Genomic DNA, 19,825 nt, shown 5'->3' with positions numbered 1-19,825 from the left:
GTCTTCTCCTTACTCACAAACTCCCATCTTAAGGAAAGACTGTCAGGGGAACGCGTGCGTTTTTTCATTACTGATAGAACTGATTTTGTCTGGAGAAAACGTAAAAACCAAAATGGAAAAAAAAACTATAACTGCCAAAAGCCAAGTAAGAGCATTATTTGAGAGCAAGCAAACAACAAGTTCAAAGATAATGAATGTTGTGTTGTGATCAAACTCACACAGAGGAAATAGCAGGTAAGCTTACGCACGGCCGAACAAGCAAACAAATACTGATGATACTCTCTGCATTGTGGAAAACAGTTAGCTTTTCCACCCCACAACAAACAGCAGCATTTTGGGCAGCACATCTCCCTGATGAAGGGCAAAGGTTTGTAACAAAATCCAGCTGATAGGAAAACAGCACTCAGAATTGTAAGGGAAAGATTATTAAAGACAAAGACTCCCTAAGTACATCAAAACAAGAAACCTTGTGAGTTAACCCTTCGTTGGAGAACAAAGTTCAAACAATCTGTATTGGGAAAATAGGGCAAAAGGAACCATGAGGGAAAGCATTACTTGGATATCTACCTTAAAGGAACTCCTGGGCTTTGAAAACTGAGCTCCGAAAGCAGAAGCAAAGCAGACACCACCGCAGCAAATGGCAAAAGGCAAGCTTCCTACTTACCCTACGGTATGCACCATGATCCCTTCTGCCACCTCAGTAATTCCACAGAATCCAGAATTATGGTGCTTTTTAAAGGAATATTAGAGTCTCGAGAGGAGATGGAGGAAAGCTGACAGGCAGAGCTTTGCGAGGAGCCAGGCGGACAGGGATGAATTTAAGCCCTGGCTCAAGATGCTGTGTATTATGCGTCTATCTTTAACTTGTAAATGATTTGGTTTCACATTCCTCTGAAGTCCTGCTGGCAGATGCCTTCGTGGAGCTCTTACCAATCACAGGCACCCAGACCCCCTCCCTCCTCTCCCTCTCCCCGAGCCGACATTCCATCTCCACCTCGCCCCCCATGCACAGCACATACCTCCCACAACACAACACACGCAGCACACACACACTCTTCACCCCCACAAAAATAACCCCCTCTGCAAGCGGCTCGCACGCACTGCCACCAAACATCGCATTCTGAACATGCTGGTTTACATTTGGGAGGCTCGCTCAGCCTGTGTGAATACACTGAAATAATCCAGTCCTTCCTTGGAAGCTGCTGCAAAACACGCTGTTGTAGCACTTGGGAATAAAAATGCTTTAAGTGGCATTGCTTGTGTTCATTGCGTGGGGACCTGGGATCATCGCTCGTGCCAAAACTACTACCAGCCAAAGTCTCCGAGTTCGAATCCTGCAGTCACTCATTTAATCACTGTAAGAAATAGGATCACTGCAAAGCATTTCCCGTAGATGACTGCAAATGCCACCAGCAAGGGAAAGAAGGGTGCAGAACAGCGTTCTGTCACATGAAGCTCCTGCAGAAATACGTATTTGGATGCTTACAGCACCTTTGTCCATACAGAGATCTGTAGAGATTAACTGAGTATAGAATTAAAAAAGACCATACTCGATTTCATGTGTTAAGACTCTATAAACTTTCTTTCTGTTTAAATGCGTGTCTATACAATACCAAGGCGTTGCAATTTTGTTCAGAAGTCAGGCTCCGAAATAATTAAACTACTGATTCTTGGCAGCTTTCAAGGCAATTAAGTGAACAACAGACAAGTCCTTCCACAAGGTGCAGGTCAGGATTACCATGGGTGAATTCAGGAGCCGATACTGTTGATTCAAACCCCTGCCTCTTGATATCAGCCTTAGGAAGCAGCTGGTTTTTAATCTGTAAAAGTGCATTCAGTTGAATACTGCTTGCCATCCGGATTTCCTTATCTCAAAGGCTGGTGCGAATGGAACCACGCTGTATGTATAACACATGAATTATTGAACACTTTTGTGTTAAAACTGGAAAGCACCAATTTACTGTCACGACAGTTGAAGCAGAAAAATACAATAAGTATCTCCGTTTCACAGTCCTTAGCCTCATCTTACTGCCTGCACAGGTCAGGGCAGGGGGTGTGAGGCCAAGCTGTGTCCAGCATCACTTAGCTAAAAGCACAGTTTATAAATGCTCTGCCAACGGCCTATTTGGTGAGACTTTACGCTTTCCAGAGCACCCGTGTTGAGAGGCTAGGCTGATCTAGTAATAAAGGTAAGTATGCATTTACTCCAGGCTAACAAAGAAAACAGCTCAAACTTGGAAAGGCTGAAAGGGCTGCAGAAGGATACTCTGAAGGGCTGTATGTTAGTGAAAAAGAAGTCTGCACTTCATCTCTGATGAGCTACTGTTAACGACGCTGCTGCAGGAGACAAAGTTGGATAAAAACACAAAGTGCACAGCCCCTGCTGTGGTCAGTCCTGCAGGAAGGAAGGCAAGAGCTCCTAGCTTGGAGTCAGCTAAGGTTCACGCACCTGGAAAAGCTGCCCATAACATATAAATATTAATAATCTAGCTGACTAGATGACTCCTAAAGAATCCAAAGATTTATTTTGAGTCGCTCATCTTTTTTACTATTAGCAAATACAGACCTCAGTATGTTTAATGTCTGCTTTGCAGAGAGCTTTAAAAACTCCAGCAAGCAAAAAATATGCCACTGACTTCCTGCCAGATATTAAGGCAGTCGCTCAACTTCTCCTCTGCCTTGGGTCCCAAAACTGTGGCTTGCTGATAGCAGGAACACATCTGTTATTCAACTTTAGGAGTTGCTGTGAATCGCAGGAACAATGCCGAGCACTGATTTCCAATAGAGCCACATCTACCATTACAAATCTCTCACACCAGAGAAAGTCCTTACACCGCAGTGACTCCCATTCAAACAGAGCAACTCCATGCTGTGTAATGACAACGCTGTACCTCAAATCAGTGTTCTTAAACTGTTCCGTAAGGATGGGAGACCCAAAGGGCAGACAAGCACCAGAAGCGAAGTTAACAGTAGGTCTTAAGAAGCACAATACTTTAGAAGCTCAGAGAGACAAACAAGAAAGAACAAAGGCAAGTTGTGCTTTTGTGGCTGAGGGCTCCTTTTCATTAACACAACCAGCAAGGAGGAAAACAGCTCTCCATGGAAGAAAGTGTGATGTGATGCATCAATGTGATGGATCAGAAGTGAGGTGAAGAATTAACACTGAACTGGTTCTTGGACTCCAATCTACTTCTAGAGAGAGCTTAATTGTAGGGGAAACAATGGAGGGAAATCCACAAAAACTTTATCTGTCGCTTGCATTTCCTTTACTAGATATGGGGAAAAAGGGATTAGGGTTTGGATCCTCTAAAAGAATACTAAGCATATGCTCCTCACGTCTCGTAAGATGTTAATTATAAACACAAGAGTATGTAGAGGTGGAGCTTTGAAAAATTGGATGCTTCAGATTTCTGGGGAAGCTTGGATGTTGATGTGGACAGCAAGATTCCATTCCCATGAATGGGACAGAGAGGTCATATGTCCAAAACTGTGTCATGTAAGCCAAAAGAAAACACACGTGTCTGGTTTCCTCAGATGAAGAGGTGTCCAGCAATACCAGCGCCTAACGTGGCCAGAGCTGAACATGGCAGCCAGCACAGCACACGGCTGGGAGAGATTTACCAAAGCTGGGAGGACTACTGCTTTTCCTCTCTTAGCAGGGCCTGTTGCTTAAAAACACCACCAAATGCAACAGACTGGGGAGCACCGCTACCATCAGATTTGAGACATACAAACTAGTAATGAGTTGCTGTAGAGGCAGGAGCTGGAGCAGAGAGAAAGATGAAGAGGTGAGAGTAATTTGGTACTAGTCTCAAGTACAAATACGTAACACGTTGGAAACCATGTGACTTCCTACCCATTTCCAATTTAGCCCAGTGCCTAAGAGGCATGCTCTGTCCCTTCATATTCAGCTATTTTTAATGTGCATAGAATTTGCTCTTGATCTTCCCTTGTCTGTCAGCATCTTGAATTCATTTCTCTTGACAGTCTTAAGATTTGGGCTTACTGGGACAAGCAACATTTTTCACCCTACGGGCTCTGTCCTTCTAAGTCTTACTCAGAGTAATTCTTGCTCGTGGGAACAATCTCTTTAACCTCTACAGCTGACTTCAGCACGGGCTCATTCAAGAGTAAGAGCTTTGAGTAGAGGACTGCCATTACATTGACAGGAATGCAGTTCCATGCGTCATGGCAGATCAAACACATGGGCTTTTTTCAGTGATACTTAAATCGACTCCACTACCCCCAGTCTATCTCCAGACTTAGTGACTCAGCTGCTTGGTTACACCAGAAGCCCTCTCCAGTGAGGTCCAACAGGAAAGGTTTGGCCAAGAATTGCCCTACATGCTGCTCCTCTCCTACCTACCACCTTTGTACTAAATAATAGTATATTCTGAGTTGGAAGGGACCCTTAAGAATCATCTAGTCCAACTCCTGGTCTCACACAAGAGAATTCACATTGAAAGCCTATGCCTGAGAGTGATGTCCAAACGCTCCTTGAGCTCCAGCAGCTTGGGGCTGTGACCACTGCCCTGGGCAGACTGTTCCATGCCCTCTGGTGAAAAACCTCTTCCTAACCCCCACTCCAAGGGTACCCTCTCTTGACACAGCTCCATGCCATCGCCTTGGGCCCTGTCCCTGTCAGCAGAGAGCAGAGCTCAGCGCTGCCCCTCCACTCCCTGTGAGGAGCTATAGGCTGCCATGAGGCCTCCTCTCGGCCTTCTCACATTTTGTTATCCAGGCTCTCCTTTGAACACTCTCTAATAGTTTTATGCCCTTCTCACAGTGTGGCACCCAAACCTGTACCCAGTGCTGGAGGTGAGGCCACACAGAACAGAGCAGAGCGGCACAGCCCCTTTCCTCACCCACTGGCAGTGATGGGCCTGACGCATCCCAGAGTACAGGTGGCCCTTTGGGTTGCCAGAGCACACTGCTCTCATTTAGCTTCTTGTCAACCAGAACCTCCAAATCCCTTTTCGTGGGGTAGCTCGCAAGCTTCTCATCCTCACTCTATATATATCCAGAGTTGCATCATCCCAGGTACAGATTCCAGCGCTTTCTAATTTTGAACTTCCTATGTTTGGTGGCTGTTCAGCCCAAGAGGAAAAAAAAAGAGACTGAAAGAGATGGAGAACAGCTAGTGAAGTCAGTGGGCTCTCGGTGTCATCCCACAGCACCCACCTCCCTGCTGCTCTCATGACACAGCACTGGGAGGCAGCAAAGGGGACCAAGGTGGCCTCAGCCAGGCACAGCACAGCCCCAGCCCTCAAAGAGGAGAGTAGCTGCTCAAGAGAGATCTGTTCTGGCACCTGGGCACCAAGATGGGTCCTCCTGCTGCTCCCAGGAGGCTCACCGCCTAACAGTAGGCCGTTCAGGTAGACACATTCAGTCACCAGCAACGCTCATATGAGTTAGCTCCTCCGTAAAACATGCATATTGCTTGTATTCTGGAAAAACATTAGTAAAGTGAGTGGGGAGCATAGTTTGTAATCAGTTTGGCAGCAACAGAGGATTCTCTGCACTGGCTTTCCTGGTTCTAATGCCTGTATTTCTCTGATTCAAGTTATGCTGAATATGGAAAGTATCCATGCTTATGTGCCTGAGCTTCAATAACAAACAATATTTCCAGCTACTCAATTTTACCAAATAAAGAAAAAAAATCCATTATTTACTTTTGAATATTTCTCATTTCGCTATGTTTTGTATCTACAGTTTGTGAGGCTTTTTTGGACAAACCTGTGGTTCGAACCAGTGCTTCCCATCATTTATAAGGACCTCACATCTAAAAGAGTCGAGATATAAATGTTTTAGCTTTATTTTTCTGCACAAGAACAAATAATGAACATTAACTAAGAAGAATTAAGCAACTTCTGAAAAACCTCGTGCACTTGCCTTGTTCTCTGCAAAATAAAAGCATTATTTACTAGATGCACAGACATTCAGTTTACTTGAAAAACACCTAGGAGGACAACCAGAATAATTCTCCTTCCATTTACCATTAACCCAAACATTAAATAAATGAAAAAGACTACTCTTCTTGGTAGACATCTAAATTGATCAGTAAAACAAAGATCTCTGAGATTTAATAAAACCGAAAGAACTTAAAGCAATGAGCCATTATAAGTCATTTTTACTTCACTGAAAGGTAAAAAACATATTTTTTAATAAAAGAAACAGCACACACACACACACACAAAAAAGACAGGTAAACATAATTCCACCCAGTGCTGAGTCCTGGAAAAGTCCTTCCTGGCCTGATGGTGCTCATGGATAAATGAAAAAGGCTGTATCATCCACTATTGGTTCCCTGCCTGAAAATGCTGAACTTGAAAGGTTTGAAGGGACAGCTGTATTTCATTAAAGTTGCTTGGTGAGCAGTGCATCTAATGAAGATTGTTTCCCTAAGGATTTAAGGACCTTGTTAATTACTGCTTCCAGTGACAGCAATCCCTGTTTCCTCTAAACTCCCATCAATATCCCTATCCCTCAGGAACTGAGAGCTGCCCATGTCTACCTTCAGTTTCCTCTCACCTACCATGCAATCATGCTGCAACACTATCTCCACAATGATCCTTCGAATTTCCTCAGGCCTCCACAACTGTCCTAGCTGCTGCCCTAATCTGGTTTTGAAATCGTGTCTGTTCTAACCCTGCATGCAAAAGAACTGATGAGTGCTAAATAGGAGAACTCATGGCATCCAGTGCCTGAAAAGAACGGCTGAAACATCTGTCAGACTAAAGACTACAGCACCAAAATTCATCTTGTCACAACCTTATCCTGACATTCATGTCCCGATTCCTGAAATTATGAAGCAAACAGAATATTTTTAGTAAGAAAATGGCTCTGCTATCCTTTCTCATTCCAGTACCTCGGTTTCATTGCAATGCTATGTTCTGAAGTGAAAGAAGACTTCCAGTAAGTTCTTTCATTAAGGTGCCACAAATGTTAGGTATTTACATTTGCCTAGACAGACAACCACAAGCCTTTCGTGGAACGTTGGCCAATGTCTGAAGTGTGCGTGCAGGCAGACATGCGTGTGGATGAAGGGACATACACTTCTTTCAGGACTGGGAGAAAATAATCTATGAAATACATTCTCTGTTCAGTTTGGCCCAACACAGGAATATCCATCTTTCATTCATCCCACATCCCACCAGAAAATCCCTTCAGCTCTAAAATGAATCATAGAATCACAGAATCATAGAATCACAGAAGGGCCTGGGTTGAAAAGGACCACAATGATCATCGAGTTTCAACCCCCCTGCTATATGCGGGGCCGCCAATCACCAGACCAGACTGCCCAGCAACACATCCAGCCTGGCCTTGAATGCCTCCAGGGATGGGGCACCCACAGCCTCCTTGGGCAACCTATTCCAGGGCATCACCACCCTCTGGGTGAAAAACTTCCTCCTAATATCTAACCTAAACCTCCCCTGTCTCAGTTTAAGACCATTCCCCCTTGTCCTATCACTATCCACCCTCATAAACAGCCGTTCCCCCTCCTGTTTATATGCTCCCTTCAAGTACTGGGAGGCCACACTGAGGTCTCTTCTCTTCTCCAAGCTAAACAAGCCCAGTTCCCTCCACCTTTCCTCATAGGAGAGGTTCTGCAGCCCTCTGATCATCTTAGTGGCCCTCCTCTGGACTCATTCCAAGAGCCCTGTGTCTTTCTTGTACTGGGGTTTACTTTATTCAAATCTCCAGACAAAAACCTTGGTGAAAGGGGAAAAGAAAACTTTCTTTTCTTTTCTTTTCTTTTCTTTTCTTTTCTTTTCTTTTCTTTTCTTTTCTTTTCTTTTCTTTTCTTTTCTTTTTCTTTTCTTTTCTTTTCTAAGGAAAAAGATACCTAGCACGAACACAGGAGGAGGCCTAAAAATCTCAGAAGTGATGATGACTGTTGGAGCATTAGTATCTAGGGCAGTGACAGGAATCCCACTAGATCAGTTATACAAAATGCCAGCAGCGTCTACCTCACACTCTGAGGTGCGTGGGGCTCTGCAGACATCGTGGCAGGTGTCGTGGCCACGCAGCCATCTCCTGCCATCTGCATCCCGACCCAATGGCACCCACACACCCCTGGGCTGGGGCTGGGTCCTGCTGGGAGAGCAGGGACAGAAGGGGATGCTGCTGAGCCCGAGGGTGCGAGCTGGGAGGGAGCATGCGGGGCGAGACAGCCTGGGAGAAGCTTGTCCTACTGCTCCCTCTGCTGTACCCATCCTGCAGAGAAATCCCAAATGTCAGCCGGAGAAGCCGGGATGACAGATGGCAGCTTTCAGCCAGAAATCTGCACGGACCCAGGTGGACTCGAGAAAGGGGAGAAAGCACGTCGACGAGGAAGGAAAGACCACCAGACGCAGGAGATGGCGCGATGCGCATCTTCCCGCGTTCAGCACATTAAATCTCTTTTGCTCTGTACCTACTAGGAGAGATGTTATCCTTCCGCTTCCAGCACGGCGCAGGGAACACGGGGAAACAACGCCTCTCCTTGAGCGCGGTCTTCCCGCTTTATAACCTATATTTAGCCGATGATCTCATCCTACGAGGACGGGTGTCACGATCAGCTGCGCGGCTCAGCCTGCAGAGAGGCGCATGAAGCTCCCCAGGCACGGTTGCTTACAGCAGCCAAATGACAAGTTATGCAATGCCGGCAGCAAATGCCTCGCATACCCCGGGCTCCTCGCAGACATCAAATGGGGGAAAAACACCCGACCTGGGATTCATGTTAATGCCACACCGAATTTCACAGGACGAAGCATGGGCAAAAGTGGCGAAAGGGGAAAATGGGCTTACGGAAAGGCAAATAATGATTTGTGAATTATCAATCTGACCGTCGGTGAGACTTTTTTAACCCACCACCACCTTAACGTGACTCCGGTCAAAAATCCCACCGTGCACACTATTTCTGAGGGCTGAGAAATCAGCAGCATTGAATACCACCTACTAAAGACATCTGCAGCTGCCATGAAAATCTTGCTTTGAATACAGTGAAAGCTGGTACCCCCAGAAAAATACATACTTTCAAATGCTCAGGTATTACAGTGTGCTTCTTGTGATCTTCAGAGCAGTATTTCAGCTACCGCAAACTTCCCTTTCAGCCCTGATTTATGGAAATCCAAACCAGAGTAAAGACTACCTCAGAAGAAGAAATCACTCTCAAGCGCTTTTCTCCGAGAAGGTGCAAACTCATCAGAAAGGGAAGGAATGATTAGAAGAATCAGCACCTTCAGGAGAAGCACGCGTTTTCCATATGAAAAGAGACGATTAAAGGCTGCAAGTCCAAAAGGCTGGAGTGCAGCATTTAGGATTTGGTGACTTTGAACCTCCAATCAGACATTCATCTTAAACCGTACAGAGAATTTCAGGAACTTGACACAACTTTTACTGGAAATAAAACCCAAACCCCAAATCTTCCCAATACCAGTATGAGATTAAAACAACTAATTAGTGAATTTCAGAAATCAACAGATTAACTGCATTCTCTTTTCCTCCCTGACCTAAGTATGATTTCCTTTTATATTACAGAACATCTACCAGTTAATGAAAATATCAGAAACTGGATTTTATAATATAACGTGGTGATAAAAGTAGATTACATTTAAATGTCAATGGGATCTATGGAACAGAGCAAATCCGAAGAAACACATTCAATAATTTTAAAGTTGTGAATAATTAGCATTCACATTCAAATGCACTCGGTCATGACCTATTTCTTCTCTAAATGCTTTAATTTTAGCTTTTGCAAAGCTACACGAGCGAAGGAGTACCACAGTAGCAGCAGAACTGATGCAACTGCAATACTGAGCCCTATTGAAAATCCCACCCTGAAATGAGCTGCTCCAGCAAAGCAATAGAAAACGATGATCTCGGGCAGAATCCAGTCCATTCTTTCCAACTGTCCTACTGAAGATTTACATAAATACAAACAAATGCAGTTTAGTCTCAAGACAGTCATAATTATGTGCCTAACTCACACTTCCTCAGTTTCCATGAAAAAAAGAAGTGATCTTGTCTACATTTACGGCTGGAATGGAATTGAACGCATCAACTAAATTAACAACTTCCAGAGGAAAAGGGATATATAGAAAAATATTTTATGCGTAAATAATCCATCAATAATTACAAACTATTTTAAACATTTTTCTGCGAAGCATCATGACAAACAACCTGCAAATGTACAACGTGTATGCACAGAAGCTGAGCACAGGTCTGGACGTAATCTACTCACTGTCAGATACCACAAAACTGCTTTGAATAAACACGTTCCTTATTACAGCACCTCCTCCCCTCTCTCTGAATTCGTCTTGTCTATCCCCAAATAAAAGGAATTTTTTTTTTTTTTGCTTTGTTTGAAATAGCGCATGCTTTATCTGGGAACCTCAGACATTACAGCGTAAATTATTTGTACTCCTTGCTACACCAAGTCTTGCTCCAGGACTTTGTGACTGAACACAGAATACTTGAGGGAAATCAAATTAACAACAGCTGAGACAAGACTATTAAAGGCATGTTTTCCCCTACGTACAGTAGTTTGCTAATGGCATCGAGACCATCCACCAAGGATAAAGCAAGGACATTTCTGTGAGCTCTCACTGTATTTCTCATTACTGTCTATTTCTCTGAAGAAGCTGTGGACACAGTGATATTGATGGGCACTGTTGCTCCTCAAGTCTCAGCGTGAGCATGCAGATCTCCCAAGCACGCATACTATGAATCATGGAATGGCTCGGGTTGGAAGGAACCTTAAAGATCATTCCAAAACAAATCAAGTTAGCTTTTGCTCAGGAATTGTTATGTTGTTTCTGGCCTTTAAGCACAGCGAGGCAAGGAAATGGAGCACCAAAAGCCCATCTTCCCCACCATCTCAGCCTGCTGGGAGTTCATGTCCTCAGGGGGTGGTGTCTGATTCCTCCAGCTCCTGCACTGGGTTTGGGATGACACCTGTTAGCCTCCTGCATGCCCTGCCAGGGTCAGGTGCTCACCAAGGTGAGGGCAGGCCAGCCCCACCACCCACCAGCCAGGCTGTGGGTTCCAGGAGACTGTGAAAAATAGGCCAGCATGAAGACAGTGCATTTTGTCCTGGGCACTGAAGCTCTCACTCATCCCTTCCCCTTGTAGCTAAATTACAAGTTGGGCCTAAAAATACCAAGTACCCATCAGCCACATTCAGTAACTTCTAGTTTCCAATCTAGCCTAGAGCTTCTCATTTTCACCCTCAAGGACATTTGTGGCACTTCGTAAAAGTTTCCCAGCACCCTCCTTAAGCGAATTTGTTTCCTTTCTTTACCTAGAATGGCTGAGGCTGGCAGGGCCCAATGGACCCCACGTCCAGGCAGCTGCTGAAGGTCTCTTGAGAAGCAGATCCCACACACAGCCTCTGGGCAGCCTGTGTCAGTGCTCCGTCACCTGCACAGCACAGAAGTGCTCCTGGTGCTCTGAGGGAACATCCTGTCTTCCAGTTTGTGCCCACTGCCTCTTGTCCTGGCACCGGGCTACACTGAATGGAGACTGACTCCATCCTCTTTGCACCCTCCCTGCAGGTATCTACAGACACTGATGAGATCCTCCTAAGTCTCCCCTTCTCCAAGCTGAACAGCCTCAGTCAGCTCTCTCAGGCTACTCACAGGAGAGGTGCTCCAGGCCCTTCGCCATCTTCATGATCACTTGTATTAATAGGGCAATGAATGAGAAGACATCTCCACTGCTTTCAGAAGAAGGCAAAGACAGTATCAAAATGTTTAGTATGGTGAGGATTGCTTTGCAATTGGAAGAACCGCTCTGAAATGCAGTCGCTGTGTGCCCATGTCCCAGAAGTGGCCACAGGTGGCCCTGTGCTGCTCAGGCAGTACCTAACGGTAAGGGCAGCGCGGGCTGAGCACAGAGGTAGTGGCAGTGGGAGAAAAGCAGCACTCCTCAGTTCTGGGTGCTTAGAGCAACTAAAACTTCGAGCTAGTACCTCCCAGCACTGCTGCAGCTAACGTACTGTAAATTGCTAAAGGAGTATTTTCATTTCGTTTAGGAAATGGGAAAAATAACTAAGTAAAAGAAGAAAAAAATGCAGCTCTCTTCAAAAGCCTCTTCAATCAGCCCCCGAATCTGAATCAATGCTGAGCACAAAGATTTAAATTTGGCTTAATGAAAACTGAATAGACAAAGAAAAAAAAAAAACAACAAAAGAAGTATCTTCACAAAAGATACGGATTCTACCTCACTGGTAAATAATTAAAGCTCCTCTCTGTTCCCTTCCACTTTCTATTTTAAGGCTTTTCATTACGTACGATCAAAGTCAGCCCGAGTTGGAAAGAGTTAGAGATATCCATCACAGAGGCAGGCGGGCTGGGTGATCTCAGCCCTGGTGCCACCTACTTGTGCTCCTGGAGACACCGGCAATGTCAGGCACACAGCCTGAAACACGAGGCGGGGTGCGGAAACCCTCTTTGCTCCAGCAAACCAAATAAGTGACTGTAAAGCTGGCATCAGGACAGCACCGCCTGTAGCCAGTTCAATGGGGAGGTTAAAACTGAAAGGCAAAGCTAAAAGAGATTAATGAAAAGTCTGTTCTACCTTTTTAAACCTGAAATGTAGTTTACCCTGTGGAGCTGTCTGCATTATATTATAATTGGGACCAAAAAGGGCTATTAAAAATATTCATTAGATTGTTAATGAATTCCTCCATGTTCCCATTAGAAACTCATTTGTTTTAGAAAGAAAGGATATAATCCTTAATGAACCTTGCTTTCTTTAAGCAACAGAAGACAAATATTTATATTTCCTGACACTAGCAATGATTAAACGTCAGGGATTAAGAAGAAAATTCCCCTTTTGTCACACTATTTCATAGCTATCCTCTGGCCTGTTCCTGAAAACTGTCAGGAACAATGCACGAGGTCAGATCCAACACAACAGTGTTTGCTTAACACTGAAGTTTGGTCAAGAGATTTCCGCGTAAAACTTCTGCTTAAGAAAAACAAACAAAAAAAGATTATAGCCCTGGGAGTGCACCACAAACCTTTGCTTTCTAAAGCCTTTTTTCACTCTGCCAGTAGCTAGCAGCACTTGAAGATGAAGGCAGCAAGCATACATCAACTCCACTTGCCTTAGTGTGTAAAAACACCTTGCCCGAGGTTTGGACCAAGGTGCATTAATTCACTTCTTGGAACTGCTTGACACGTCCCACACAAATGTGACTTCTGGTCTGGCACTGTGGTGATCAGCACTTGCAATTCTGGGAGCTTCAGGGGTCTGCCAGCAGATGAAGATTGCTGCTATACCGTGATACAAAAGAAAACTGCAAAACTGTTACAGACTAGAAAGATATCTCACGGCTGTGAAATTTATGCAAGTCATTTCTCAGAGTCTACTAAGATGAAAACAAAGAAATACTTCAGCACATCGCTAGCTGGCAGAGCTACTTCAAACCTTGCTCTAGGTCAGGACTGCAGAGCAGGACCTTTTCCCAGTGGGAAAATGCTCCCTGGGGATGTGCAGAGGCCCCAAACAGCGACGTTCTCCTGTACGGCCTCATCAGTGCCTGTGTGTGGGAGCAGCTCCTTTAAGTGTGTGATTCTCCAGTTTACTTTGAGGCGGTTGTTTAATCAAACTCATGAAATTACTTTCAGCTGGTAGCAGACAGATAAATAAACCCACATTATTCAGGCCCAAGAGTTCCTCAAGTGAAAAAAAAAAAAAATTACAATTAAAAAAAAAAATCAGATTGGAAAGGTTCTGAAGCTTTATGTGGGAGTTAGCTGCATGCAGAATTGAACTGTATTTCTTGGTTCAGCTGAAGTAAGCTGTACTGACAAGAGCATGCTGAATTAGATCCGGTTGTAACCCGAGGTGAACCTGCAGGATAAACCTTACGTCATTGTGTTGCTGCAGTTCTTTCTTTTTTTTTTTTCCACGAGCAAATGTGGCTCGCTTCCCTCAGTCTCCAAAATGCCACATCGGCGGTGCTGCTCATGGGGTATAAGTTGAAATAGAGCATGTTTGGATTTATTCATTTCAGGCCTCTGGGAATGGAACTGAGCTACAGAAAGACTAAAGACTGCAGAAGCGCGAGAGAGGCAGAAGAGAAGATCTCTTACGGATAACAGAGGTTATAAAAACCTATCTTGTGTTGAAAGGCATTCACGCATTCCTGGTTTGCACCGATGACTACCCAGGGTCAGACCAACTCTGCACTCCCTCTTCCATGTGTTTGTAAGGACATTTTGCCTTGCATTAGGGCAAACGAAACCAAGGCAGGCTGATGCCAAGCCTTTTCTGGCTTCAATGTGTAAAAAATTACCTAATTTCCACAGCATCCCACACACAAGCTTGCAGGATAAGATACAGCTCTCCTCAACAGCCAAGTAATTCTTTGTGTCTGCTTTCCAGTAGCACGAAGGACAACAAGGACACCAGGTACTTGGCACAGCAATCCCTACTGCCAAGTTTCCAAGATCACATCACTGCTTTAGAGACATAGCTGTGCAGAAAATACTGCTGCTACATTTGGCCTTGTGGCTGTGCTGTGTGTTCCCCCCTAAGACACACTTCTGAGCATAGATCAGCTTTGTCTTTGTCAGTCAGCTGGAAGTCTGGGTGGCATAAGGTGAACAGACACTGCACCATCTCTGTATCTGAAGGCTCCCTTCTCTGTTAGGGTGATCACTGACTTCCTGTGGCACGGCTGACTGTAAAGGAGTCCTCAGATTAACCTGTGTAACCATGAGAAAAACAACTCTCTATGTAGTTGTGCTAGGAAAAGACAGACCTCTGCCCCATTACACAGCTCTTTGCCCACAGAGGCCAGGAAGGAATCCTCACCCTGCTCAGTGGGACTGGTAGGACACCATTACATTAATTCAATACACAGATTTGGAAATGGAAGGCAATTACTCAGTGCACACCGCTGCTGACTGCGAAACACTGAACTGCAGTCCATTGGTTGAAACACCTTCTGCCTTCACCATAAAACAAGTCAGCCTGACTGAGGGGCTGTGCCGCACAGACAGGGCAGACAGCTGGCCTAGGCCTGCGTCCACCATCACAGTTACAGGTAATGACCAAGCTGGCCTAGGCCTGCGTCCACCATCACAGTTACAGGTAATGACCAAGCTGGCCTAGGCCTGCGTCCACCATCACAGTTACAGGCAATGACCATCCTGCAGAGCAAGCATTTCCCTTGCTCCAAATTCTTAAGGAAGATATCCTCGTCATTTTCCTTATTTTGAAAGCATTCTTCCTTTCCTTTTGCACTGGCAGCTGTCAACACGCAGCCTGCTTTGATGACCTTCCACAAAGTCAGGAATTACCCTTCTCTCTCCTAAGGGCTATGGTGCTAGCTGCTATTTTCCAACCCTGTATAACCATTTATTTAAAAGAAATTCAAGTAGATAACCTTGATAATGATTTTCTCATGTATATTCAAGCTCATATGCAATGGAAATGTTCTGGAGACACTGCAATTTTACTTCATAAAAATATAAATCTCTATACAATTTCATCACCTTAGGCCTTGAATAACTAGAAATCTTCTTCCTACATAATTCGTCATGATTTCCTCTGTATGAGCCTAATCTAAGAAGTGTATAGCTAAATTATGCAGGACTATAAACTTGTTTAACTGTTCTAAGAAAGGGAAACATAAAAAATAAAGAAGCTTTAATATTCAGGAATATAGAAAGGCTCAACATTAAGCCGAGGAAAAGACGATTTACAATTTGTCCTTAAAGTGGACAGGTTTACTAGTATTTAATTAGTATAAATAGAAGTAAATCTGAGAATATACTGTCATTACTTAAGACATATGGAAACCAAGAGCTGGCAGAACTAATTACCAAGCAGCTATACAAACAAACATAAACATAATATGTAGAAAGGTCAAATTATACTGAGAGATCACGTATCTCTTGCCTTAGTTTACCAACTCAGAACTACAGTGGATGCATGCATGTGGTTCAGTGATATCACCTGCACAGAATCTGAAGCATTACGCATCCATCGCAAACATATACTTCCTTTCATTGCCTACCAGGAGGTTCATCAACAGTCCCCCCTCTAGGCCTCTGTTAGCTTGCATTACCCTTCTTCTCTTACAGTAGAGTCTCACATTACATTACATTATGCATGCTTTCTCCTCCTCTTACTCTCAATGTGAAAATCAGAAGGGAAATAAACTTCATTAGTCCTCTACTTGCCACATTACACCTCTCACACGGCCCATCATTCCCTGAGCTCTTAGCTCACTACCTGCAGGGCTCTTCAATCCTTTAGACTTCTATCTGGATGTTATGGGCAGATCTTGCCCAAACTTGCCCAAACCGTCATTTCTTTTTCTAGACCCTAATAAGGATCTTTGCTCTAACTTCCAGTCTCTTCTACTTCTGTTAGAACAATAGAAAGTATTTTTACAAGGTGGAACACGTATCTTTATCCAGGTGTTCTTTGGCTCACAATGAAAATCCTGGGAAAGTAAAAAAGAAACCTAAGGTTCATAATGTAAGGTACTGCTGTTATAAATTATAAGTAGGTATGACCAGAAATTAGGATGGAAGTGGGTTCCCTAGCAAACATAATCTTTTCATAGTAATCCAAATATGTGCATATTGTAAATATATACTATACATATGTGCATAGTAAATCCAAATATGAAAATTCTTGTGGCTGTGTCCCATGAGAATTACAGTTTGAAACTCCCTTGCACTTTTTCCCTTTAGGTGTGTGAATGAAGCATGGAAACAATCTGCTTTATCACCTCCATTCTCACAAAAAATTAAAATTTGATTAAAAATAGCAATAAGGCATCACATTTAACAGGGCAGTCCAACAGAACTGTAATGACATCAGGTTGGCTCCTCCCCTCCAACAGTATATCCTGCAAAGGGAGGGTGGCTGTAGCTCTGCTTGGGATCCTTCTACCAGTTTCTACCTTGGGAAAAGGTTTACTGTGAGGGAAGTCACTGTGGGACAAATGCCACAACCCACCTGTCCTCACAGCCCCGGTTCCACATGGCTGGGTCTGCTTTGGCCTCTAGCAGCCCTTTTCGTGGTCATGCTCTTCTGACACGCTTGCTGCAGGGAGCCATTTTCTATACAAGGCTCCTCAGCGTACCTCAGCTTCACTGTAAACCTAATGCAGGTTGTTATCCTAAATTTGGACTGTCCCACGGGTGGACAGCAGTACCTATAAGCACAACTTCTCCCTCTCCTTCCCTACCACAGAAGATGTGGTGAAGCCTGTATCTCAGGCCACAAAGGGACCAGTGAAACAGCACATGGTAACTTCTACTGCTGATGTCCATCTGCTACAAAGAGAGTTTTTGAAAAACAGTAGGAATTAATCAGATCCCTCCAAAACTGCAAGCATTAGTCCGACCTTAAAGAAGTACAGACTAAAGATGCCACGCTCACATTTCTGTGCAGTGATTTTGTTTTAAGCAATTTTTTCTGTGATGCAAGAAGAAGGAAAAAAAATTGTCTGTGATATATAGGTACTGCTCAGCTAATAAGACTCCTCAGTTGGTCTTCTTTAAGATGCATGACGCTGTACTAGCTGCTGTATTTCGAAAATGAACAAAAAATATACTCACCTGCTTATTTTAGATTGAAGATGCAGGCAAATAGGGATAAGAAAACAGGGAAAGGGACAATGCAGATAGGATTTTTTCTTTTTGCTTAGCATGAAGGTTTTATACTTAAGAATATATTTGCCTGCTGGTATTTAAGAGATTTCTCAATGGACCACTCACGGAATACTGGCAGTAAATCCTATAATAAATGCACATGTGCCATTTCCATCGGTTCTAGCAGATTTATTGGTGAAGTGAGATTCACCTTGGTTCACAAATTCAGCACAAAGGCCCTCTGCTGCACTGAAGACCATGAATGTGCAAAGGAGCTACCCAGGGGCACTTTGCTGCAGTCTTTCACATGCTGCTCAGCAGAGATCTCTGCCAGCTGCACAGAGGCTGTCACATAAAGACCCAGGAGCAGGCCGGAGGAGAGGACCCTGGGACCTGGCAGGTCACGAGTCCTCAGCACAAAGCACTGGCAGCAGTAGCTGACTCCAGCTGAGAGCTGTTCGGTCTCTCCTAACCTTCAGTGATCTGCTCAGTCTTTGTCACACAGCAGAGGTGGCCATCCCTGAAAAATATCATGCTAAGGGTAGGAAAACCAGTTACTTTACTTCCCATAGTTTTATGCACGAATGCCTAGAGCTTCTCCATCTACTGCATACATAAATTAAACTGCAGCTACCGTGACTTTTGTTATTGGCAAGAAAAACATGGAACGATACAAGTTTTCCTAATGCTTCTGTCACATGCAGAGTAAGCACTGTTGTGGGAGCTGTGTGCTCAGGATGTGTTAATTGTCAGGTCCCAGGAGCATTCTCTTCAGCCTGCTGCACGTCTTCCTCTCTAGCAGCCTTTACTACAGAGTGATGACAGTCACTGACGCGTATTTTAAAGGTAGATTATTATAGTTCACATTTATAAGATAGCCATTAAGTATAAGGTCATTTCTCAGTAAAACTCTGCCGTGGTTTGCTACGATTCTGCACTACTAATAAATATTTACTTGCCCTTAAGTTACTCCGGAAAACACTTTTTATGTGATTAAATACAGTCCCCTTCACAAGAACATATGTACCATTCACTCGAAAGATAAAGAAGACAGCAAGTGCAGTTCTATTTGTATCCTGTATCCCACAACCTTCTTAGCTGCCATTTATAAAAATTATATTTTGAACAAGCCAAAGAGCACTGCAAATCCACCCCTTCAGTGCTCTGTTTTACGTCTCTGTTGGACCAACAGCATCAGGACAAGAAAGCTATTAACCTCTTTTGTTGGGGGTCACCGCGTTTATGACATGTCAGAAGTACTAGCAGAAGGAGTCACACACACTTAATGGGCTATCTGAACATAAAATAACCAAATGGTCAAATGAAAATACTTTGCCAGGCTCTGTATCTTTGGTCCCTACATTGCCACACAACTATCAACAGCTTGCATGTTACCCCACTGGCAAGAACCTAGAAAACTACTCTAAACTCACAGAAGCTTAGAAAGGTGAGTAGATAACAAAATGCTTTCTCTGTCCAAGAATGTGACACATTATGATTATGTGACAGAATGGATTTCTCCCTTTGCTAAGAGGCCTGCTTTTCTGAACGCACTCAGCTTGGAAAGGGGCGTTACTGTTCCACTGAGCTGTTTGTTCTGCAATGGTCCAAGAACATTTGGGACAAACTCAAAGCAATTTTTTTTCCTTGAACTATCCTCTACCTTAGATTGCAGACAAATATGCTTTTACAACTGCTGCTCTCAATCAGAACCTTTCCCCTGTGTGTCCAGTGCTGTCATTGCTCCGTACCTTCACTTCTTACTGCTGGAAGGTCACAAATCTGAATCCTCCACAGGATCTGCCCAAGGGTGAAGAGATGACATCAAAACATGAGAGCTACACGCCATGGCTAGAAACCTCAGCCCTGTACACTCTTACAGGCATGTATTGACTTTCTGCTGTTTTCTCTGAGTTACTAAACAGGACCCAGCAAAAACCTTTCATCTGCCAACACAAAGTTGCAAGGTCACTCTTTATACAGCATACAATCGAAGACAAATTCATATAAAAGTTTTGCATACCTAAGTAGACCTACATTAGAAAACACACAACATACCGAACGGGTGATAGTGTACGGCAGGATTTATGCTGAATGCAAGCCTTAGCCCTGCCTGCTCTCTGCAAGGTTACTTGTTACTGCTAGGCTTCCATTTTGATCTGCAAAGCCAATTCCTGCTTCTTACTTCAGCTGATACAATTCCAAAAGCGAGGGTCAAC

The 19,825-nt window shown here is 44.1% G+C and overlaps 1 protein-coding gene across 3 annotated transcripts in view; it reads right to left on the bottom strand.

Moving 5' to 3' along the window:
* Nucleotides 1-19,825, bottom strand: part of DTNA (dystrobrevin alpha) — a 220,355-nt gene that overhangs the window by 176,837 nt on the left and 23,693 nt on the right. Inside the window, exon 1 of one of the 3 annotated variants that reach the window (XM_025147924.3) lies at nt 665-866. The exons of the other annotated variants lie outside the window; for them this stretch is intronic. Within the exon in view, the coding sequence (XP_025003692.1) occupies nt 665-681 (17 nt within the window). The 5' untranslated portion in view covers nt 682-866. Of the gene's footprint in view, nt 1-664; nt 867-19,825 lie in introns of those variants that run through there. 3 annotated transcript variants of the gene reach the window in all.

The sequence above is a fragment of the Gallus gallus genome, chromosome 2, assembly GCF_016699485.2.
Source record: "Gallus gallus isolate bGalGal1 chromosome 2, bGalGal1.mat.broiler.GRCg7b, whole genome shotgun sequence".
Lineage (NCBI taxonomy): Eukaryota > Metazoa > Chordata > Aves > Galliformes > Phasianidae > Gallus > Gallus gallus.
The sequence above is the reverse complement of the archived record's forward strand: the minus strand, read 5'-3'. Positions and strand labels throughout refer to the sequence as shown.